Genomic DNA, 22,718 nt, shown 5'->3' with positions numbered 1-22,718 from the left:
CAGTTATTTTTCAGGCAAGAGCCCCTTCCAAGCGTCCGGTGTGGAAGGTTCGTCTCCAAATAATATCCTGTGTGGCCATTGTTCACTAAGTGATAAACAGTAGCTCCTTTCCAACAATAAAAATTAAAATGCACCGATCGTAGTTTCAATACTGTTGAGACAAGCGGAGTGTTGTTGTGATGCCACAGACAGCGTGTGGAGGGGGCGTGTCGGAAAGGGTCAGAGGTTCTTAAAGAGACAGGGGCCTATTTCAAGACATTCACTACAGCCATTTGGAGAGAGACATTTTATACAAGGCAGTTATTCTAATTTACTGCATTTACAGACCAACAGAAGGTTTGTCATCATTGTAGTGTGATGTAGACTGGTGCTGTGGGACTGAAAAAAGCATAATCCACCCTCTTTAAACCAGATCAAAACTTTATTAAACATATTTAAATCAAGTGCAACAGGAGTCAGTGCAGCGAGTCCTTCACACACCACTCCCTCTTCATCTATTACTACAGTACAAGTATCAAATACCACTTCAGTTCTTACAACAAGTACTTCATTAATCACAACAGAGTTACCTCAGTTACTTGTGACTCAGAAAGTGCAAAAAGCTGGACTTTGGATTCGAACCAGTCCCTGAGAAACAGTGAAATGGGATTCATTTACAATTACAAGCATTTACAGAGCTCTGAAGAAATGATTCGAGATGTGGAGAGAATTAAAGAGACACGGGAAGATATAAAAGCGATCCTTCAGATTTCAGGTAATTTCTCCTTTTAGTCATGAGAGTCTATTCAAATACAGAGAATAAACATGGTAAAGAGAGAGGTTGGTTGTTTTGCAGCTGAATGGAGCTGAGGCTCACTGGCGCAGGTACAGGGCGGCGGCGAGGAGCCACAGCAGCAGGGTCATCTGCGGGACCAGCTGCAGCGCCAGACTGGACAGGTTTCCCGCGGCGTCCATGAACCCGGCGGAGCTGCCCGCCGTGTGCCCGCTGATCCAGGTGGTGTACCGGGACACTTTGGCGTAGACTCCGGGGAAGCTGGACAGAGCGCAGCCGATGCCGAAGCTGACCACGCCCGCCTGCACCCACGAGCCGTTGATCTTATAGACGAGGGGCCCCCCGGAGTCGCCCTGAGGGACACACGGACACTTCAGCTTTCACAGAACCGGGGTCGACCTCGTAACCCCCACCTGAACCCAGCACATGGTCTCCAGTTTGGAATTACCCAAATCTAAAAGCTTCAATAAAGCATAAAAACGGCGACAAACATGAGGATGGAATGAGGCAGTACACGGTTGCTCTCCAGTTGAGAAGCTTTTAGATTTGGATAAAGCCAAACTGAAGAAAATCTGCTCGGTTCAGGTGGGGGTAAGAGGTTCGGGTCAGTGCATGAGTTCCTGTCATTTTAATCTAAAAAAATGAAGAAAAATGGCGAAACAAAAAAATATTTCAAAAAATATTTTCTAGTGTCTGCCACTCAGGGGTCCCTGTGTGGTCCCTGTGTGGTCCCTGTGTGGTCCATGTGTGGTCCATGTGTGGTCCATGTGTGGTCCCTGAGTGGTCCCTGTGTGGTCCCTGAGTGGTCCCTGAGTGGTCCCTGTGTGGTCCCTGTGTGGTCCATGTGTGGTCCATGTGTGGTCCCTGAGTGGTCCCTGTGTGGTCCCTGTGTGGTCCATGTGTGGTCCCTGAGTGGCCCCTGTGTGGTCCATGTGTGGTCCATGTGTGGTCCATGTGTGGTCCCTGAGTGGCCCCTGTGTGGTCCATGTGTGGTCCATGTGTGGTCCATGTGTGGTCCATGTGTGGTCCCTGTGTGGTCCCTGTGTGGTCCATGTGTGGTCCATGTGTGGTCCATGTGTGGTCCATGTGTGGTCCCTGTGTGGTCCCTGTGTGGTCCATGTGTGGTCCATGTGTGGTCCCTGAGTGGCCCCTGTGTGGTCCATGTGTGGTCCATGTGTGGTCCATGTGTGGTCCCTGAGTGGTCCCTGTGTGGCCCCTGTGTGGTCCCTGTGTGGTCCCTGTGTGGTCCCTGAGTGGTCCCTGTGTGGTCCCTGTGAAGTACCTGGCAGGAGTCTTTTCCCCCCTGTCCCGCACACAGCATGTTGTTGGTGATGTCGATGTTTTGGCTGGAGTAGCTGCTTTCACAGACACCCTGTGTTACCACCGGGACCATGACCTCCTGCAGCTGGTCAGTAACCGAACCTGCGGACACACCCAGAGGTCAGTCCCAGTCCTGCTGCCCATGAGCAACACACTCCTGTCTGTGAGTCACTGTGGATCCCGTTTCAGACAGAGAGTTTGGAAGAGTTTGAAAAGAGTTTGAAGAGTTTGGAAGAGTTTGAAAGAGTTTGAAGAGTTTGGAAGAGTTTGGAAGAGTTTGAAGAGTTTGAAGAGTTTGAAGAGTTTGAAGAGTTTGAAGAGTTTGAAGAGTTTGGAAGAGTTTGACAGAGTTTGAAGAGTTTGAAGAGTTTGAAGAGTTTGAAGAGTTTGACAGAGTTTGAAAGAGTTTGGAAGAGTTTGAAGAGTTTGAAGAGTTTGACAGAGTTTGACAGAGTTTGAAAGAGTTTGAAAGAGTTTGGAAGAGTTTGAAGAGTTTGAAGAGTTTTAAGAGTTTGACAGAGTTTGGAAGAGTTTGAAGAGTTTGACAAAGTTTGACAGAGTTTGAAAGAGTTTGAAAGAGTTTGAAAGAGTTTGGAAGAGTTTGAAAGAGTTTGAAAGAGTTTGAAAGAGTTTGACAGAGTTTGGAAGAGTTTGGAAGAGTTTGGAAGAGTTTGAAGAGTTTGACAGAGTTTGACAGAGTTTGGAAGAGTTTGGAAGAGTTTGTGGAAGAGAGGCTGTGTTTTGAAACTGACCTCCAGACTGGAGCGAACCCCAGCCGGTGACCCACACGTCGCTGCCGTCGGCGGGCACGGTGTTGGCCGCGGTCAGGCAGACCGGTTGGATGTAGTCGGTGAATCCCACCTCGCTGGACAGTTTGAGCAGAGACATGTCGTTCTCGTTGGTGTCGCTGTTGTAGTTCGGATGGTTGATGATCTCAGACACGGAGCGCGACACCTGGTTGAAACTGAAGGTGAACAGTTTGTCCTCGCCAAGAACCACCGTCAAACCGCTGGTGGAGCTGCGGACGAACAGGAGGCGCGTCAGTCATTCAGTAAAACTATTTATTTAGTTTTAGTTTAGTTTTTTAACCAAAATCTCATTTCGTTTTTTCAATATAAAGTCTTGTAAAGATAAATAAATGAAGAGGTTTAAAGGATTATGACACTCATTCACTGGATCAACGAGCTGAAGTTCAGCTGAAGTTTTAAACTCAGACTCTGCTCCTCTCGCTCTAAACAGAAATCAGCCGTTATTATCGTGCACTTTTATGCAGCGACAGGAGTGCGGCTCTGACTACAGAGTCTGGCTGAGGAAATTACACATATCAGCGGTAAAAAGTTCCCTCAACTCAGGAGCTTGCCTAGCCTTCCAAACGACGTGTTTTCTCAAAGATCTGGGAGCGAGCGTGATCTCAGCAAACTCCCGGTGGGCGTGATTGACAGACGAGATCAACCAATTAGAGAAATGCTGCAAATGACGCAGGAAAAAGGGCAAAAATGTCCTTTTTCACGAGAAACAATTCGCTGGATTTTCTGGATGTTCCTCCGTTCCTCATTTTGCAAACTTACAGATTATCACTTTAATGGCCTGAAAATGGCATGTTTTGTAAGCGCCCTAAAGCCGCTCCTGGGACAGAGGTTTGCATACGTGCTGCTGCCTAACCCCTGAGCTCCTGGTGTTCGTGTGAGACTGACCTGCTCGAGAAACAGTGAGCCGCTGTGAGGACGTAGTCCTTCGAGATGAGCGATCCACCACAGAAGTGTTGGCCGGATCTGTGGAGACACAGGGAGAGCGGGATCAAACATTTTATTTTACCGTCCGGACCGTCGTCTGCAGAGTCTGGACCGTCGTCTACAGAGTCTAGACCGTCGTCTACAGAGTCTAGACCGTCGTCTACAGAGTCTGGACCGTCGTCTACAGAGTCTAGACCGTCGTCTACAGAGTCTGGACCGTCGTCTGCAGAGTCTGGACCGTCGTCTACAGAGTCTGAACCGTCGTCTACAGAGTCTGGACCGTCGTCTACAGAGTCTAGACCGTCGTCTACAGAGTCTAGACCGTCGTCTACAGAGTCTAGACCGTCGTCTACAGAGTCTGGACCGTCGTCTACAGAGTCTAGACCGTCGTCTACAGAGTCTGGACCGTCGTCTGCAGAGTCTGGACCGTCGTCTACAGAGTCTAGACCGTCGTCTACAGAGTCTGGACCGTCGTCTGCAGCGTCTGGACCGTCGTCTACAGAGTCTAGACCGTCGTCTACAGAGTCTGGACCGTCGTCTGCAGAGTCTGGACCGTCGTCTACAGAGTCTGGACCGTCGTCTACAGAGTCTGGACCGTCGTCTACAGAGTCTGGACCGTCGTCTACAGAGTCTGGACCATCGTCTGCAGCATCTGGACCGTCGTCTGCAGAGTCTGGACCGTCGTCTGCAGAGTCTGGACCGTCGTCTGCAGAGTCTGGACCGTCGTCTGCAGAGTCTGGACCGTCGTCTGCAGAGTCTGGACCGTCGTCTACAGAGTCTGGACCGTCGTCTGCAGAGTCTGGACCGTCGTCTGCAGAGTCTGGACCGTCGTCTACAGAGTCTGGACCGTCGTCTACAGAGTCTGGACCGTCGTCTGCAGAGTCTGGACCGTCGTCTGCAGAGTCTGGACCGTCGTCTGCAGAGTCTGGACCGTCGTCTGCAGAGTCTGGACCGTCGTCTACAGAGTCTGGACCGTCGTCTGCAGAGTCTGGACCATCGTCTGCAGCATCTGGACCATCGTCTGCAGCATCTGGACCGTTACCTTTGCAGCGACACCTGCCATGGCCACGCCCCTGCAGTCGCCGCTTCACCACCGACGATCCGTGTTTTGGTGTTGAGAGGCGCTTGTCCACAGACTAGAACAGAGACGAGAGACTTTGTTTCATGTTGGTTTATTTAGAACAAGGAAGGATAAAGGAACAAAGCACTGACTTACTTTACTGGGACACAATAATAATATGATTGTTTCCTATCAGGAGCGAAGGGGGCGGGACTTTAGTTTGTTTTACTCAGAGACAAAATGAACTGCAGGGAAATGATCAGACGCAGCTGAAACAACAGTCTGAGCTCATGGAAATCCCTCTGTGCAAACAATGGACTGTGGAGTGAGGAGCGGACAGAGGGGCGAGACTTCAGAGCCTTCAGAGGCTTCAGGGGCTTCAGAGGCTTCAGGGGCTTCAGAGCCTTCAGAGGCTTCAGGGGCTTCAGAGGCTTCAGAAGCTTCAGAGGCTTCAGAGGCTTCAGAAGCTTCAGAAGCTTCAGAGACTTCAGAGGCTTCAGAGGCTTCAGAAGCTTCAGGGGCTTCAGAGGCTTCAGAGCCTTCAGAGGCTTCAGGGGCTTCAGGGGCTTCAGAGGGCTTCAGAGGCTTCAGAGGCTTCAGAAGCTTCAGAGGCTTCAGAGGCTTCAGAGCCTTCAGGGGCTTCAGGGGCTTCAGAGGCTTCAGAGCCTTCAGAGGCTTCAGAGGCTTCAGGGGCTTCAGGGGCTTCAGAGGCTTCAGAGGCTTCAGAAGCTTCAGAGGCTTCAGAGGCTTCAGAGCCTTCAGAGGCTTCAGAAGCTTCAGAGGCTTCAGAGGGCTTCAGAGGCTTCAGAGGCTTCAGAAGCTTCAGAGGCTTCAGGGGCTTCAGAGGCTTCAGAAGCTTCAGAGGCTTCAGAGGGCTTCAGAAGCTTCAGAAGCTTCAGAGACTTCAGAGCCTTCAGAGGCTTCAGAGGCTTCAGAGGCTTCAGAAGCTTCAGAGGCTTCAGAGGCTTCAGAGCCTTCAGAGGCTTCAGGGGCTTCAGGGGCTTCAGAGGCTTCAGAAGCTTCAGAAGCTTCAGAGACTTCAGAGGCTTCAGAGCCTTCAGAGGCTTCAGAGGCTTCAGAGCCTTCAGAAGCTTCAGAGGCTTCAGAGGCTTCAGAGGCTTCAGAGGCTTCAGAGGCTTCAGAAGCTTCAGAGGCTTCAGAGGCTTCAGAAGCTTCAGAGGCTTCAGAGCCTTCAGAGGCTTCAGAGGCTTCAGAGCCTTCAGAAGCTTCAGAAGCTTCAGAGGCTTCAGAGGCTTCAGGGGCTTCAGAGGCTTCAGAAGCTTCAGAGGCTTCAGAAGCTTCGAGGCTTCAGAGGCTTCAGAGCCTTCAGAGCCTTCAGAGCCTTCAGAGGCTCTGAAGCCAAATTTTCGTTAAACTAAAATGTTTACTGTCCACATAATTGGTACAGGGGGCGTTATCACGCACAGTTTGAATTCTGCCAAAGGGGACGCTGTTGCGTAGCAAACGCTCTCATTAGTGGATCATCAGCCTCGGCCAAAAGTTAAAGAAATGGATAAAAAGTGAAACTCACCGATGGACTGCGCTTGAGCTCCTGCAAAACAAAGCAGAGGTCAGAGATCAGAGGTCAGCCTTTCTTTTATATCATATAAAATACTATAATCCCACAGAATAGTACTGAATAAACATTATGTAAACCTGAAATAATGACCAAATGTGTTTAGTTTCAGATTTCAGTTTTATTGAAGATAAATATTGAAAGAACTGTTTCTGCTAAAGGTTCAGGACGAGCTCGGACTGTGACACTGGGCCCAGATCTACTGACGGAGAAACTCAGACGCACGAGTGAATCCACCAGATCTACTGACGGAGAAACTCAGAGACAAACGAATGAATCCACCAGATCTACTGACGGAGAAACTCAGAGACAAACGAATGAATCCACCAGATCTACTGACGAGGAAACTCAGAGACGCACGAGTGAATCCACCAGATCTACTGACGGAGAAACTCAGAGACGCACGAGTGAATCCACCAGATCTACTGACGGAGAAACTCAGAGACGCACGAGTGAATCCACCAGATCTACTGACGAGGAAACTCAGAGACGCACGAGTGAATCCACCAGATCTACTGACGGAGAAACTCAGAGACGCACGAGTGAATCCACCAGATCTACTGACGAGGAAACTCAGAGACGCACGAGTGAATCCACCAGATCTACTGACGGAGAAACTCAGAGACGCACGAGTGAATCCACCAGATCTACTGACGAGGAAACTCAGAGACGCACGAGTGAATCCAGCAGATCTACTGACGAGGAAACTCAGAGACGCACGAGTGAATCCACCAGATCTACTGACGAGGAAACTCAGAGACGCACGAGTGAATCCACCAGATCTACTGACGGAGAAACTCAGAGACGCACGAACGAATCCAGCAGATCTACTGACGGAAAAACTCAGAGACGCACGAGTGAATCCACCAGATCTACTGACGGAGAAACTCAGAGACGCACGAGTGAATCCACCAGATCTACTGACGGAGAAACTCAGAGACGCACGAGTGAATCCACCAGATCTACTGACGAGGAAACTCAGAGACGCACGAGTGAATCCACCAGATCTACTGACGAGGAAACTCAGAGACGCACGAGTGAATCCACCAGATCTACTGACGAGGAAACTCAGAGACGCACGAGTGAATCCACCAGATCTACTGACGAGGAAACTCAGAGACGCACGAGTGAATCCACCAGATCTACTGACGGAGAAACTCAGAGACGCACGAGTGAATCCACCAGATCTACTGACGAGGAAACTCAGAGACGCACGAGTGAATCCACCAGATCTACTGACGAGGAAACTCAGAGACGCACGAGTGAATCCACCAGATCTACTGACGAGGAAACTCAGAGACGCACGAGTGAATCCACCAGATCTACTGACGGAGACACTCAGAGACGCACGAGTGAATCCACCAGATCTACTGACGAGGAAACTCAGAGACGCACGAGGGAATCCACCAGATCTACTGACGGGGAAACTCAGAGACGCACGAGTGAATCCACCAGATCTACTGACGGGGAAACTCAGAGACGCACGAGTGAATCCACCAGATCTACTGACGGAGAAACTCAGAGACGCACAAGTGAATCCACCAGATCTACTGACGAGGAAACTCAGAGACGCACGAGTGAATCCACCAGATCTACTGATGGAGAAACTCAGAGACGCACGAGTGAATCCACCAGATCTACTGACGAGGAAACTCAGAGACGCACGAGTGAATCCACCAGATCTACTGACGGAGAAACTCAGAGACGCACGAGTGAATCCACCAGATCTACTGACGAGGAAACTCAGAGACGCACGAGTGAATCCACCAGATCTACTGACGAGGAAACTCAGAGACGCACGAGTGAATCCACCAGATCTACTGACGGAGAAACTCAGAGACGCACGAGTGAATCCACCAGATCTACTGACGAGGAAACTCAGAGATGCACGAGTGAATCCACCAGATCTACTGACGGAGACACTCAGAGACGCACGAGTGAATCCACCAGATCTACTGACGGAGACACTCAGAGACGCACGAGTGAATCCACCAGATCTACTGACGGAGAAACTCAGAGACACACGAGTGAATCCACCAGAAACAAAACTAAATAAAAAATGAAGTTAAAATGTAATGAATGCTCTTATGTTTCGTTTTTAAAGTCAGAAAGTAAAGCCGCCATGACTGATTCACATGTGATTAAAACATTATTACATGACGGATTAAAGGAACAGGCCACCGTTTTTCCACACTGAGATATGTTCTTACCTGAGCTTTGACGAGTTCTTTAGGACCTGTCTGATCTTCAGTCACGTAAACACAGCGCAGACGGCGTTAGCATTTAGCCTCTCCCTCTCTCCTCTATAGCTCCAAAACAGGTCAAGATAGAAGCTACCAAGCTCTTCCACGTTTTCCCTATTTAAATATGGTTACGTGAAGTGTTCCACTACAAAGTATAATTACACACAATTAAACAATGTGGATTTTCTAAGCGGATAAATTTGGCATCCGCACAGTAAAGTGAAGATTACTGCGCGGATTTTGAACTACTCCTGGTATTATTACGCCTTACAATATAGATACAGACGGCATCTCTGGAATCGCCCATATATGGTCCTTTTTGAAAACAGTTAAGGGGGAAACAATTTTGGGGAAAAAATATATTTTCTCTAATTATTCAAAAACTACTGTAACAAATGCTGAATTATAATATAGTTCTACTAAATAAAGACGCAAAGACATGGGGAGAAGCAAAGTGGTTCAACAGCCCATAAATACATGAATAACGGAGAATGCTAACTTGATGCTTCATGTTAGCATCGGGCTAATGCTAGCGGTTAGCTAGCACTTGCTACAACTGCCGTTTTTTCACTTCTACTGAACAATCTGCTGTGAGAAAATATCCATATGGACCCGATTTACACCTGACTTTATTTTTGTGATAAATAAGTTGATATTCCACCAGAAAATGGCAAAAAAGAGGGAAAATTGTGTTTCTCTAAAGATTCTATTTTCCCCCTCGGCGAAGCCACACCCCCTTCTATGACGAGATGCCGTCTGTGTCTATAGACCCTTTAATTGTTTGTATACATTCCAGACTTAGCTGGAGGCAGGAAGTTAGATTCCTATCTATTTACATTGTAGCTGTTGACATGGTAACGATAAACAAATGTTTAACTGTTTTAGGAAATATCAAATAAACCTTATGTTATCGTCTCAAATGTCTTTCCTCTTGCTCTGGCACCTTCAGCCACAACAGGACCACATGTTTTAGTTGTAGTTTTACACTTATAATCGCTAGTTTTAGTTGAATCTTATTTCTCTTGATCACTTCCTGCCTCCAGATGATGTCACTGATTATGTCACCAGTTAAAGGGTCAATAGTCCCCCCTTTTATCCGCTTAGAAAATCCACATTGTTTAATTGTGTGTAATTATTCTTTGTAGTGGAACACTTCACGTAACCATATTTAAATAGGGAAAACGTGGAAGAGCTTGGTAGCTTCTATCTTGATCAGTTTTGGAGCTATAGAGGAGAGAGGGAGAGGCTAAATGCTAACGCCGTCTGCGCTGTGTTTACGTGACTGAAGATCAGACAGGTCCTAAAGAACTCGTCACAGCTCAGGTAAGAACATATCTCAGTATGGAAAAACGGTGGCCTGTTCCTTTAAAGACTCTGTGTAAACTAGAACGTGTGATTTGACGAACGTTAAACGTGTAAATGAGGCGTTCGTGGAAATGACCTAACGTGAGATGAAGTGAAGTGAGTCTTCCTGTCGCCGTGACGATGGCGGTGAATCACGTCAGAGCCGTGTTTGCAGCCGATGATTAAAGCTTTTGTTCCGACTGAAACTCCAAACTGGTCCGTCCGCTCCGACAGGGCGGGAATCTCACCCTCAACCCTTCGCCTCTGAGGCCGCGCCTCAAACTCCTGTCACCGGTGGAGCGGCACCTTTTGTTAAACATGGAAATAAATGAATCCTTAGAAGCTCATTTTTAACTTGAGGTGACGCGGCTGACATATTATTAAACCTTTTTTTTGATGTGATGAATCAAACGCTGATGATCAAAGGGGTTATTGGATAATAAATATATAATTATATGGTTTTAATGACCGCAGTTACATGTTTGATGCTAATGATGATGGTTATGAAGTGATTCATGCCTTTAGTGTTTGTTTAACAGCTGTTGTTTTCATAGTTGTTACTGTTCTGGCCCAAAAGAGAGTGACCGACTCTCGCCTGTGTTTAACCTCTTAACTCCCGCCTGAACTGAGAGGATCCTTTTCCTCACGTCATCACATTTTTTATCAGTTCATTTTTTTGTTGGGTATTCAACTCATTTTTGTAACTTTTTTGTCATTTATTTGTATTTTTTTGGGTCATTTTTTTGTCAATTTCTTGTGACATTTTTGCCACTTTTTTATAAATTTTTTGTCACTTTTTTTGTCACATTTCCATCATTGTTTTTGTCTCAGTTTTGTTGCTTTTTCACAGCTTTTTTCCAGAAGCTTTTGGATTGGGGTAAAACTGGAGAGAATGTGCTCGGTTCAGGCGGGAGTTAAGAGGTTATTTATGAAAACATTCCCGTCCTCTTTGAGTGAAAAAGTGAATGTTCTTCTTTTCGATACAAACGTTCCAGCTCATTTATTAATTATATCAGATAACACAATGATGTAGCTCAGACCGAGGCCTCTCGGTTCCGGAGATATCGGCGATAGATCGGCCGATATCGGACCATTGTATCGGCCCCTGCAGCGTCGGAGCCGTCAGTGAGAAGCGTCTCAGGTTCGCGTTCCCTCACATGGAGGGAAAAGTCAAAGACAAACATGCAAAGCGGACCTGGCCGTGTTGACACAGGCTCATTTTGAAGGCGGCGTCACCCTGACTTATGATTCCAATGTTTGTGTTTCCACGTTTGCTTCTGACCCGCAGCTCGCTCACCCTGACCGCTCATGGAAATCACCGCCGCACGGGACGACATGAGGTCACGCTCGTCCTGTACGGGAGAGGAACAGGAAACGTCCAAATGCTTCCCTGGTCTTCATTTACACTGATCAGATTCTCATGATTCCACTGACCGACTCATGTTTTGGCAAAGTGGCAAAAGTGGGCGGGGCGGAATAAGGTGGATACAGACGGCATCTCTGGACTCGCCCATATATGGTCATGTTTGAAAACAGTTAAGGGGGAAAACAAATGTAAACTTTCTTTAATTATTCAAAAACTTCTTTAACCTCTCACCACCCGCCTGAACCAAATGCATTCTGTCCTCTTAGGTTACTATGTAGGCCTGTGTAACACCTCATTTGAAAGCTAAGACCCACAAAACTGATCTTTTTCCTCGCGGTGTTGCTGTGTTGGGTCACCTTTTGTATGTTTTTTTTTTCCATTTTTGTAGAATTTTTGTCACATTTTTGTCACATTTTTGTCACATTTTTGTTGAATTTTGTTAAATTTTTGTTGAATTTTTGTCACATTTTTTTTGATTTTTTGTTGATTTTTTGTTGATTTTTTGTTGATTTTTTGTTGATTTTTTGTTGATTTTTTGTCACATTTTTGTTGATTTTTTGTTGATTTTTTTTAAATTTTTGTCACATTTTTGTTGAATTTTTGTCACATTTTTTTGTCACATTTTTTTTTTTTTGTTGATTTTTTGTTGAATTTTTGTTGAATTTTTGTTAAATTTTTGTTGATTTTTTGTTGATTTTTTGTTGATTTTTTTTTAATTTTTGTCACATTTTTTTTTTTTTTTTTTTTTGGTCACATTTTTTATAATTTTTGTCACATTTTTATCACATTTTTGTCACATTTTTGTCACATTTTTGTCAAATTTACATCCTTGTTTTCTTTTTTTTGTGGCTGTTTTGGTGCTTTTTTCCCGAGACGCTTTTTGATTCGGGTAAAGCCAAACTGGAGAAAATGGGATCCGTTCAGGTGGGAGGTAAGAGGTTAACAAACGCTGAATTATGAAAATAGTTTCTACTAAATAAAGATACAAAGACATGGAGCAAAGTGGTTCAACAGCCCATAGATACATGAATAACGGAGAATGCTAACATGATGCTACATGTTAGCATCGGGCTAATGCTAACGGGTAGTTAGCACTAGCTACAAAGCCAGCCAGGTCTCCTTCCTTGTGTCTAACCGACTCTCCTTTGTTTTCTGTAGTCACTGATTTGACCTTGAGGAAAAGGGTGATCAGGCTCTTTACGATGCGGCGACGTCACGTGACCTCGACCGACTGAGGCCGTGGGCGGAAAATAAACATGTCATCGCGAAGATTAGATGAACTGTTTGTTTCCAGGTGAAAGTTTGATCTCTGGACTTTTTTTAATTTATTATTTCCTGCAATGCTTATATTTGACGACGGTGCTAAGCTAGTGCTAAGCTAGTGCTAGGCTAGTGCTAGGCTAGTGCATGTCTATGGTAACTAGTAGCCTGCATTAACCCCTTAACTCCCACCTGAACCGAGCACATTTTCTCCAGTTTGGCTTTACCCCAATCCAAAAGCTTCTGAAGAAAGCTGTGAAAATAGCGACAAAACTGAGACGAAAACAATGATGGAAATGTGAGAAAAAAGGGACGAAAAATTGATGAAAAAGTGGCAAAAATATCATAAAAATGTCACAAGAAATTGACAAAAAAATGACAAAAAAATGACAAAAAAATGACAAAAATGTGACAAAAAATGACCAAAAAAGACAAAAAAAAGACAAAATGTGACAAAAAACGTGACAAAAAAGTGACAAAAAAGTGACAAAAAATGAAAAAAAATGTGACAAAAAATGACACAAATGTGACAAAAAACGTGACAAAAAAGTGACAAAAATGTGACAAAAAATGACAAAAATGTGACAAAAAATGACACAAATGTGACAAAAAAATGACAAAAATGTGACAAAAAATGACACAAATGTGACAAAAAAATGACACAAATGTGACAAAAAATGACAAAAAATGACCAAAAAAATGACACAAATGTGACAAAAATATGACAAAAATGTGACAAAAAATGACAAAAAAAAATGACACAAATGTGACAAAAAAATGACAAAAAAAAGACAAAAAAAGACAAAAAAAAAGACAAAATGTGACAAAAATGTGACAAAAAAATGACAAAAATGTGACAAAAAAAAGACAAAAATGAGTTGAAAACCCAACAAAAAATGATGTGAAAAAGTGTGATGTGCTGACGTGAGGAAAAAGGTCGTCTCGGTTCAGGCGGGAGTTCAGAGGATAAAAACAGTCAGACCCAAAGTGCACCTGAGGTAAATCACTGATCACACCAGACGACCCATATAAATGTCTGTGTTAAAAATAGAACCGTTTTGCATTTAAAGGAACTTATATCTGAGCAGCTTCCTGGTTGTAGCTACGCCGCGGCGGAGTGATCTGCTCGGTGACCGGATCTACGGTAGTTTGTTTACCTGCGGCAGCTTTACTACACGTGGAATTCACAAAGGAGCTTCTACAAATCAGGCAACGTTTGGAGGACGAGCCCATGATATGGGAGAGGCTACTAGTTACCATAGACATGCACTAGCCTAGCACTAGCCTAGCACTAGCCTAGCACCACCAACACTCTGGATAACTGGGAAATGAGACCCTTTGTCAAAAATCCTTTGATTGATAATGTTGTGTCTCTGAGGGAGTGAACTCTGAGCCGCTGTAAAAATGACTCATGTGAGTCTGAGACAAAGACGGAGGAGTTTACGGCGCCGTAAAGATTCCTCCACTCGTGACGACAGACGGAAATGTGTAAATCACTGATAAGAGTCCAGAGAGACGCCGTGCTTCCTTATTCCTCCTGTGGCCCTCACTGGCTCACGCTTCAGGTTCAGCTTCAGGTTAGGCTTGTTGAAAAAAGCGGAGACGAAACAAAGATGAGCTGAAACTGTGGCCTGCGGTCTGAGAGCTGCAGTCCTGAAGCTTTAGATTTGGGTAAAGCCGCACCGGGGACAATGTGCTGGGTTAAGGCAGGGAGTTCAGGAAACTTCAGGTCTTCATGTTTCAGCGAATCCGACAAACAAAACTGAAAACAAAGTCAAAATCGACACCAAAGAAATAGTCCTGAAACGTAAACGATGCGTTCTTCAGATGATGAACACATTACAGGCGGTGGCACAGTGGTTAGTGCCACCGTCACATTTCTGTCATTTTTCTGTCACATTTTTAATCAATTTTTTGTCATTTTTTTGTCCATTTTTTGTCATTTTTTTGTCAATTTTTTGTCATTTTTTTGTCAAGTTTTTGTCATTTTTTTGTCACATTTCTGTCATTTTTCTGTCACATTTTTAATCAATTTTTGTCATTTTTTTGTCACATTTTTTGTCATTTTTCTGTCACATTTTTGTCATTTTTTTGTCATTTTTTTGTCACATTTTTGTCATTTTTTTGGTCATTTTTTGTCACATTTCTGTCATTTTTCTGTCACATTTTTAATAATTTTTTTGTCATTTTTTTGTCACGTTTCTGTCATTTTTCTGTCACATTTTTAATAAATTTTTTGTCATTTTTTTGTCACATTTCTGTCATTTTTCTGTCACATTTTTAATCAATTTTTTGTCATTTTTTTGTCACATTATTTGTCATTTTTCTGTCACATTTTTAATCAATTTTTTGTCAATTTTTTGTCACATTTTTGTCATTTTTGTCAATTTTTTGTCATTTTTTGTCAATTTTTTGTCATTTTTTGTCACATTTCTGTAATTTTTCTGTCACATTTTTAATCAATTTTTTGTCGTTTTTTTGTCACATTTCTGTCATTTTTCTGTCACATTTTTAATCAATTTTTTGTCATTTTTTGTCAAATTTTTATCACTTTTTATCACATTTTAGTCATTTTTTTTGTCCAATTTTGATCAAATTTTTGTCACATTTTTGTCATTTTTTCGTCAATTTCTTGTGACATTTTTGTGACATTTTTGCCACTTTTTCATCAATTCTTCGTCACTTTTTTCTCACATTTCCATCATTGTTTTTCGCCTCAGTTTTGTCGCTATTTTCACAGCTTTTTTCCAAAACTGAAAACAACGTCTAAATCGACACCAAAGAAATAGTCCTGAAACGTAAACGATGCGTTCTTCAGATGATGAACACATTACAGGCGGTGGCACAGTGGTTAGTGCTCCGCCCCCCCCCCGTTTCTCTCCCGTAGAGTTGCATCCGCTGAGGTAGGATTCACGCTTTTAGCCTCTATAACAGGGGTAGGCAACGTCAGGCCCGGGGGCGAAAACCGGCCCTCCATCAGCAAACTCTGGCCCATGAGATGATTTTGAGAAATATTATGACCCACATCAGAGATCGAATGCCTGTTTAAGTACTCGAGAGGATTATTCTTTTAGGATTATGGCCTAAAAGGGTGCTCTGCTAAGACATTTTAAGGAGTTGACAATATTTTTCACATTTCTAAAAGAAGAAATGACTTAAATCTACTTGAATAAAGAGATTAAATCAAACGTTTGAGTAGATTAAGTCTACTCAAACTTAATCTACTACAGAAAAATGTACTTTGTTTGATTTCCAGTGGGATTTCTATTTGTTCTATTGGCATTAGAGTTTATATCTGATCTTAGATTAGTTCAAACCGACTCAAATTTAATATAAAAAAAAGTTGATTCAAGCGATTTTAGGTAATTTATCTCATTTAAAGGGGCTAGATGCAAGTTCATCATTGTATACTCACTACTGCCACCTCAGGTCTTATGTGTAACTGCAGCTTTGATATAAAGCTCGTGCATGACAGCGCTTTGGACCCGAATTAACAGCTTTCTGAGTGACAGTGCAGGATTTTTTTGTCATTTTTTTGTCACATTTTTGTCATTTTTTTTGTCACATTTTTGTCATTTTTTTGTCACATTTTTGTCATTTTTTGGTCACATTTTTGTCATTTTTTGGTCACATTTTTGTCATTTTTTGGTCACATTTTTGTCATTTTTTGGTCACATTTTTGACAGTATTTCAAGTTTTAAATATAATACATGTGAAAAAAAAGAAAAAAAGAAAGAAAAGTGGGAAATATTGGGTTAAATTTGGGGAAAAATTGGGGAATTAGAAAAAAAAAAAAACGTGGAAAAAATAGGGAAGAATTAGATTTTTTTTTTTTTTACTTAAAAAAGGGGGTGGGGGGGTTATATATTTTTTTTAAATGGGGTAAAAAAACAAACAAACAAACAAATGATACAAATGTAAAAGTAATGAGATGGCTGGAAAAGGAATAAATTAACATTAATCATCTGTTTATGGTTCTAAATGACAAATAATTTAGTATCGGAGAAGGTATCGCTCGGGTATCGGTATTGAAAACCAAGTATCGTTAAAGTATCAGTGTCGAGTACTTATTCCCAGCTTTCTAAGGTCAGTGTGATCCTCTCCATGAGCAGGAGCATCAGGAGCATCATGTGCAGGTTTACTGGAGGACCTGAGGTTTCCCACAGACACACACACCAGTATAGGCGCCTGTACCTGCTCATTAATCATCTTTTATCTTATCGCAAAAACAATTACAACCTCACGATTAGCAACTTAGCCCTGACAACAGCTCTGATGAGGAAAGAACCTTCATGTTTCACAACAAACTTATTCTACAAAGTCCAGATCATAATAATCAGCTTTGGGAGCGGATTGTTCAGAGCTCTCACGCCAAACCGGGTGTGCGTCAACGTCCGCCATGATAAGAAGCGTCCGAGCTGGTCTGTCAGTTAGGAAGGAGTTAGGGGGAGGAGCCTGAATGCTAACTATCATAGCCACTTTAGCATAGGGACCTCTGATGCTAACTATCATAGCCACTTTAGCATAGGGACCTCTGGTGCTAACTATAATAGCCACTTTAGCATAGGGACCTCTGGTGCTAACTATCATAGCCACTTTAGCATAGGGACCTCTGGTGCTAACTATAATAGCCACTTTAGCATAGGGACCTCTGGTGCTAACTATCATAGCCACTTTAGCATAGGGACCTCTGGTGCTAACTATCATAGCCACTGTACCATAGGGACCTCTGGTGCTAACCATCATAGCCACTTTAGCATAGGGACCTCTGATGCTAACTATCATAGCCACTTTAGCATAGGGACCTCTGGTGCTAACTATCATAGCCACTTTAGCATAGGGACCTCTGGTGCTAACTATCATAGCCACTTTAGCATAGGGACCTCTGGTGCTAACTATCATAGCCACTTTAGCATAGGGACCTCTGGTGCTAACTATCATAGCCACTTTAGCATAGCACCCTGATTTCCTCTGGGGGGCGCTATGTCACCCCTCAACAGAAAACAAGCGCTCAGGCTCTTAAAGGACACGAGGCAGACCTGGCTTATTTCCTCGCTCGTGTCTCGTTTGAATTAAAAAACAGCAGAACTGCCGTTTGGAATGATCATGTTTTGTTTCTGGCTTTGAAAGAGGAAAAACAGGCCGAGCTTCACGGATTTATCTGAAACCAGATACGGGAACGTTCGGTAGAAACGGTTGTAATGAGGAACAATCAGTCACACACACACACACACACACACACGCACACACGCGCACACACACACACACACACACACACACACACACACACACACACACACACACACACACACACACACACACACACACACACACACACACACACACACACACACACACACACACACACACACACACACACACACACACACACACGCACGCACACACACACACACACACAAACACACACACACACAGAGGCTTGATGCAAATGGACAAACAGGTTTTCTCACTGTAGAGTTGATGCCCTTTTAACCTCCTAGACCAAACCCAGCAGTTACTCCAGTTCTGAAGTTAAAGAGGGGGTTTTCTGCTGTTTTCACTCACATAGCACAGTCTATATCACACTACAATGATGACAAACCTTCTGCTGGTCTGTAAATGCAGTAAATCAGAATAACTGCCTTGTATTAACCTCTAACACCCGCCTGAACCAAATGCATTCTGTCCCTTTTTGGCTGTTATATAGGCCTGTGTAACACCTCATTTGAAAGCTAAGACCCACAAAACTGATCTTTTTCCTCGCGTTGTTGCTGTGTTGTTTCACCTTTTTTATGTCTTTCTTTTTCTATTTTGTTTTTCATTTTTGTTGAATTTTTGTCACTTTTTTGTTGAATTTTTGTCACTTTTTTGTTTAATTTTTGTCACTTTTTTGTTGAATTTTTGTCACTTTTTGCTTGAGTTTACATCCTTGTTTTCTTCTCATTTTTTGTGGCTGTTTTGGTGCTTTTTGATTGGGGTAAAGCCAAACTGGAGAAAATGGGACCCGTTGGTTACTCGGCTGGTGACGAAAGCTCGGAGGCGTCTCCAGGAGGTGGGGGCGTTCCTAGGAGGACTCAGGCAAACCTATCCCTAAAATGGCCGCCATCAGAGTTTTTACAGATTACTCAGAAATACGTGAATGTGCCAAGGCAACACCTCAGCCATGTTTTTAATGAGGGAGTGACAGAATAACATGATGGAAAGCTGGAAAAAGTCCATTTTGTGTTTTGTGTTATGTTTCTACAAAACTCATCTAAGATTAACATTGTCCTCACTTTTTTGTCACATTTTTGTTGCTATTGGTATTAACGCTTTTAGATTTGGGTAAAGTTGAGCTCGGTTCAGGCGGGGTGAGCCCTTTTCCACAAAGCTGGTCCGCTGGTTTCAGTTTCAGAACCAGTTCTTCCGTTTTCCACTAAAAAATTCTGGCTCTAGGTTCCAAAAGGGATGTCAGCGGCTGGGGGCGTGGCTTTCTCTTCCGACAAACAACTAATACTACTGTAAATGCTCTAATTCAGGCCGGGGCCTTTATTTACTCAAGGGCATCTGGGACCAGGCCTTTATTGGAACCAGGCCACAATTAGAGACAGGCCTTTATTTCTATTTGAGCAAAACTGACGACCAGGAAAACGAAGAAAAAGGAGATTTGTGTCCATTTGCACCTAAAATATTAGGTTCATTTATTAATGAACATTTCAAACCCTCTCCCAGCGGCTGGAACATTGACGCCTTTTATTTTGTCGGGACAACAGGAAGTGTTTCGTTGCTGTTAGCGGAGCTTTGACATCAATGTCACTGCAGGTTTCTGTTTCGTTTTTACCGGACCGGATTATTTGTTGTTATCTTGTGTAAAAGGCGAGTTTAGACGGAGCGTTTGTGTTTGTGATCGATCATGAGACTGACCCGAGAGAAGACGAGACGCTCGCGCTGATGGGAGGAGTTATTTTGAGGCGTGGGACTGACCTGCACACGGAGCAGCTGGACGTGCTTTGAAGACGCGATGGAGACTTTATTAAAACCCTGGAGGGTCACACAACATTTGCCCTGTTTCTACAAATAGTCACAGGAGGTTTGAAAAAAAAGTGGCTAAATCTGTGTCAAAGTTACGCTGGGATCAGCTCCTCCGCAGCGTCCCCCTCGGCCCGGGTTCAGTTTGTTACTTCCTGCACGTGAGTTTTCATTTACACGAGTATGAGACAAATTCCTAACATGGGGAATATTTCTACTGCTATAGTTTCTAATAAAAGCCCCGGCCTGTTTTAGAGACCGGCTTTAATTTGCCTCCGCCAGCCGCGAACCCGGCCCCTGTCGGAGACCCGGCCCCTGTAGTTAGTGATTATAACTTCCTGGAGAAGCCAAAACAGTCTCTGTGGAGGAAACTCACTGTTGATTTGCTTTATGTTCTTTAGCAGCATGTTAGCTTCACCAGGGACAAACTCACCGGTGCATCCGGTCCAGCTGGTCAAAGTAAATGACACACTCTCCTCTACCCGCCGCTTCCCCCCAGGGCTGTGTCAGTTCACCTCTGCTGTTCACCCCTGACCACTGTCGAACCACTTCAAATACTCAACACATCTTCAAATGCTCTGATGATCCAGCCACCTGCAGGGCGGCGACAACGCTCTGGACATAAACAGCCCCTGGATGGACAGTACGAGGCCGTCGACCATAACAACACATTACGGCCAAGAACATCACCTCAGATCTATCTATCTATCTATCTATCTATCTATCTATCTATCTATCTATCTATCTATCTATCTATCTCTCTATCTCTCTATCTCTCTATCTCTCTATCTATCTATCTATCTATCTATCTCTCTATCTCTCTATCTATCTATCTATCTATCTATCTATCTCTCTATCTCTCTATCTATCTATCTATCTATCTATCTCTCTATCTCTCTATCTCTCTATCTATCTATCTATCTATCTATCTATCTATCTATCTATCTATCTATCTATCTATCTATCTATCTATCTATCTATCTATCTATCTCTCTCCTCGGTGGAAAGCCCCTGAGGGAGGGTTCACCTCAGGCCCTCACTGCTCCTGCGTCACGTCCCTGTGACTCTGAGCAGGAATGTGAGCAGAACCTGTTCTTCAGACTCACCGGCGTGTCGTTACTTTATTCCGTCTCCAACACGACTTTACATTTCCCTTTGATCAAAACAATGATGTTTACTGGACCTAAAAGTCAAGACTGAACTCAGACTGAAACTGGACTAAAAAACGAACCCTGATGAGTCGATGAAACTCATGTTATCGGTGAATAATTGAGTTGTAATTGATGATTTAGGAGTTGGTTTTGGCTGTATTTTCACTGTATTTTCTTGACAAAAGAAACAATAAACAATAACCCTGAGGACCTTGTTTTTATGTTGCCACTGGTTATTTTAAGTCAGTACTGGAGGTGACTGACTCCGCCCACAATCACATGACAAAAGCTGTGATCGCTCAAACATCGCCAAACATGTCCTGAAAACCAGCCAGACCTGAAAGTACTTCTGTATTTAGATTTGTATTGTTTTACCCTTTAACCCCTTAACTCCCACCTGAACCGAGAGCATTTTCTCCAGTTTGGTTTTACCCCAATCCAAAAGCTTCTGGAAAAAAGGTGAGAAAATGGCGACAAAACTGAGATGAAAACAATGATGGAAATGTGACAAAAAAGAGACAAAAAATGGTTGAAAAAATGACAAAAATGTGACAAAAAATTGATAAAAAATTGATAAAAAATGACAGAAAATTGACAAAAATATGATGAAAAATTGACGCAAAAATGACAAAAATGTGACAAAAAAATGACAAAAAAATGACAAGAATTTTATGAAAACTGGACAAAAAATGACAAAAATGTGAGAAAAAATTGACGAAAAAATGACAAGAATTTTATGAAAACTGGACAAAAAATGACAAAAATGTGACAAAAATGTGAAAAAAATTGGATAAAAAATCATCAAAAAATGACCAAAAAAATGGACGAAAAAATGATTTAAAAAAATTGATAAAAATGACAAAAAATTGATAAAAATGACAAAAAAATGATAAAAAATTGACAAAAAAATGACAAAAAATTGATAAAAATGTGACAAAAATTTGATGAAAATTGACAAAAAAATGACATAAATGTGACAAAAATGTGAGAAAAAAATATTTTTAAAAAATACAAAAAAATGACAAAAATGTGACGAAAAAATGACAAAAATGTGACAAAAATGTGATAAAAAATTGACAAAAAAATGACAAAAAAGCTACACAAATGAGTTGAATACCCAACAAAAAAATGATAGAAAAAAATGTGTTGCCGTGAGGAAAAAGATCCTCTCGGTTCAGGCGGGAGTTCAGAGGTTAAAGGACAATGACGTAAAAAGGGAAACTTCGCTCACATTGATTTTCTGTTTGATAATGAAACAGAAATGTCCCCAATGACACTGTTAACTGAGCACATTTTCTCCAGCTCGGCTTTACCCAAATCTCAAAGCCAGTGTCAAAAACGAGATGTCAAAACAAAAGAAAAAAGCAACAAAAACGCATCGAAAACGTCACAAGAATCCGACAAACAAGCCACAAAAAAGAAGGCAGAATATCCGCTCGGTCTTAGCTTTCAAATGAGGCGTCACTCTGGCCTACAGGCTTTCAGATTTGGGTAAAGCTGAACTCTGTAAAGCGAGCGTTACCTGAGCAGAGCAGCAGCAGAGCCAGGACGCTCCACGGTCCTTCCATCATCATCTCTCTGTGACTGAGTGAGGTGAGAGTTCAGCCCCGTGTGTGTCCTGCGGTTTACCTGCGGGACAGGTGCACTGGCCCCGCCCCCTCCGCACGCTGGCCCCGCCCCCTCTGCGCGCTGGCCCCGCCCCCACACAGCGTTTGTTTGTTCATGAAACAGAGGCGTGTTTGCATTTCTCAGAGACATGAAAACAAGAAGTAACAAACCCTGTGAGCCGACGGGACCGGGACCGGGGCCAGGGGGCGCTGTCGAGCAACATCCTGAAGACATGAAGCACAAACTGGGCAGAGTCATCCACCTTTACGACCGAAAA

General features: G+C 43.3%; 1 protein-coding gene across 1 annotated transcript; it reads right to left on the bottom strand.

Annotated features, from left to right (window-relative positions):
* Positions 1-841: 841 nt before the first annotated feature.
* Positions 842-22,403, bottom strand: LOC306969158 (trypsin beta-like). Its single transcript, XM_079564758.1, has 7 exons — positions 22,356-22,403; positions 6,417-6,437; positions 4,868-4,961; positions 3,787-3,864; positions 2,845-3,110; positions 2,055-2,194; positions 842-1,125 (listed from the first exon to the last, which is right to left on the bottom strand). Exons 1-7 carry the CDS (start codon positions 22,399-22,401, stop codon positions 853-855), a joined length of 918 nt encoding a protein of 305 aa, XP_079420884.1. The 5' UTR covers positions 22,402-22,403; the 3' UTR covers positions 842-852.
* Positions 22,404-22,718: the final 315 nt, after the last annotated feature.

Source organism: Gobius niger, assembly GCF_951799975.1.
Source record: "Gobius niger genome assembly, chromosome: 10".
NCBI lineage: Eukaryota > Metazoa > Chordata > Actinopteri > Gobiiformes > Gobiidae > Gobius > Gobius niger.
The sequence above is the reverse complement of the archived record's forward strand: the minus strand, read 5'-3'. Positions and strand labels throughout refer to the sequence as shown.

Excerpts from the sequence above, each read along its gene's own strand:
- LOC306969158 (XM_079564758.1), bottom strand. The coding sequence starts at position 22,401 with ATGGAAGGACCGTGGAGCGTCCTGGCTCTGCTGCTGCTCTGCTCAG. Across the intron at positions 6,438-22,355 it reads TCTGCTGCTGCTCTGCTCAG|GAGCTCAAGCGCAGTCCATC; the intron begins GTAACGCTCGCT and ends TTTGTTTTGCAG. Across the intron at positions 2,195-2,844 it reads GGGTTCGCTCCAGTCTGGAG|GTTCGGTTACTGACCAGCTG; the intron begins GTCAGTTTCAAA and ends GTGTGTCCGCAG.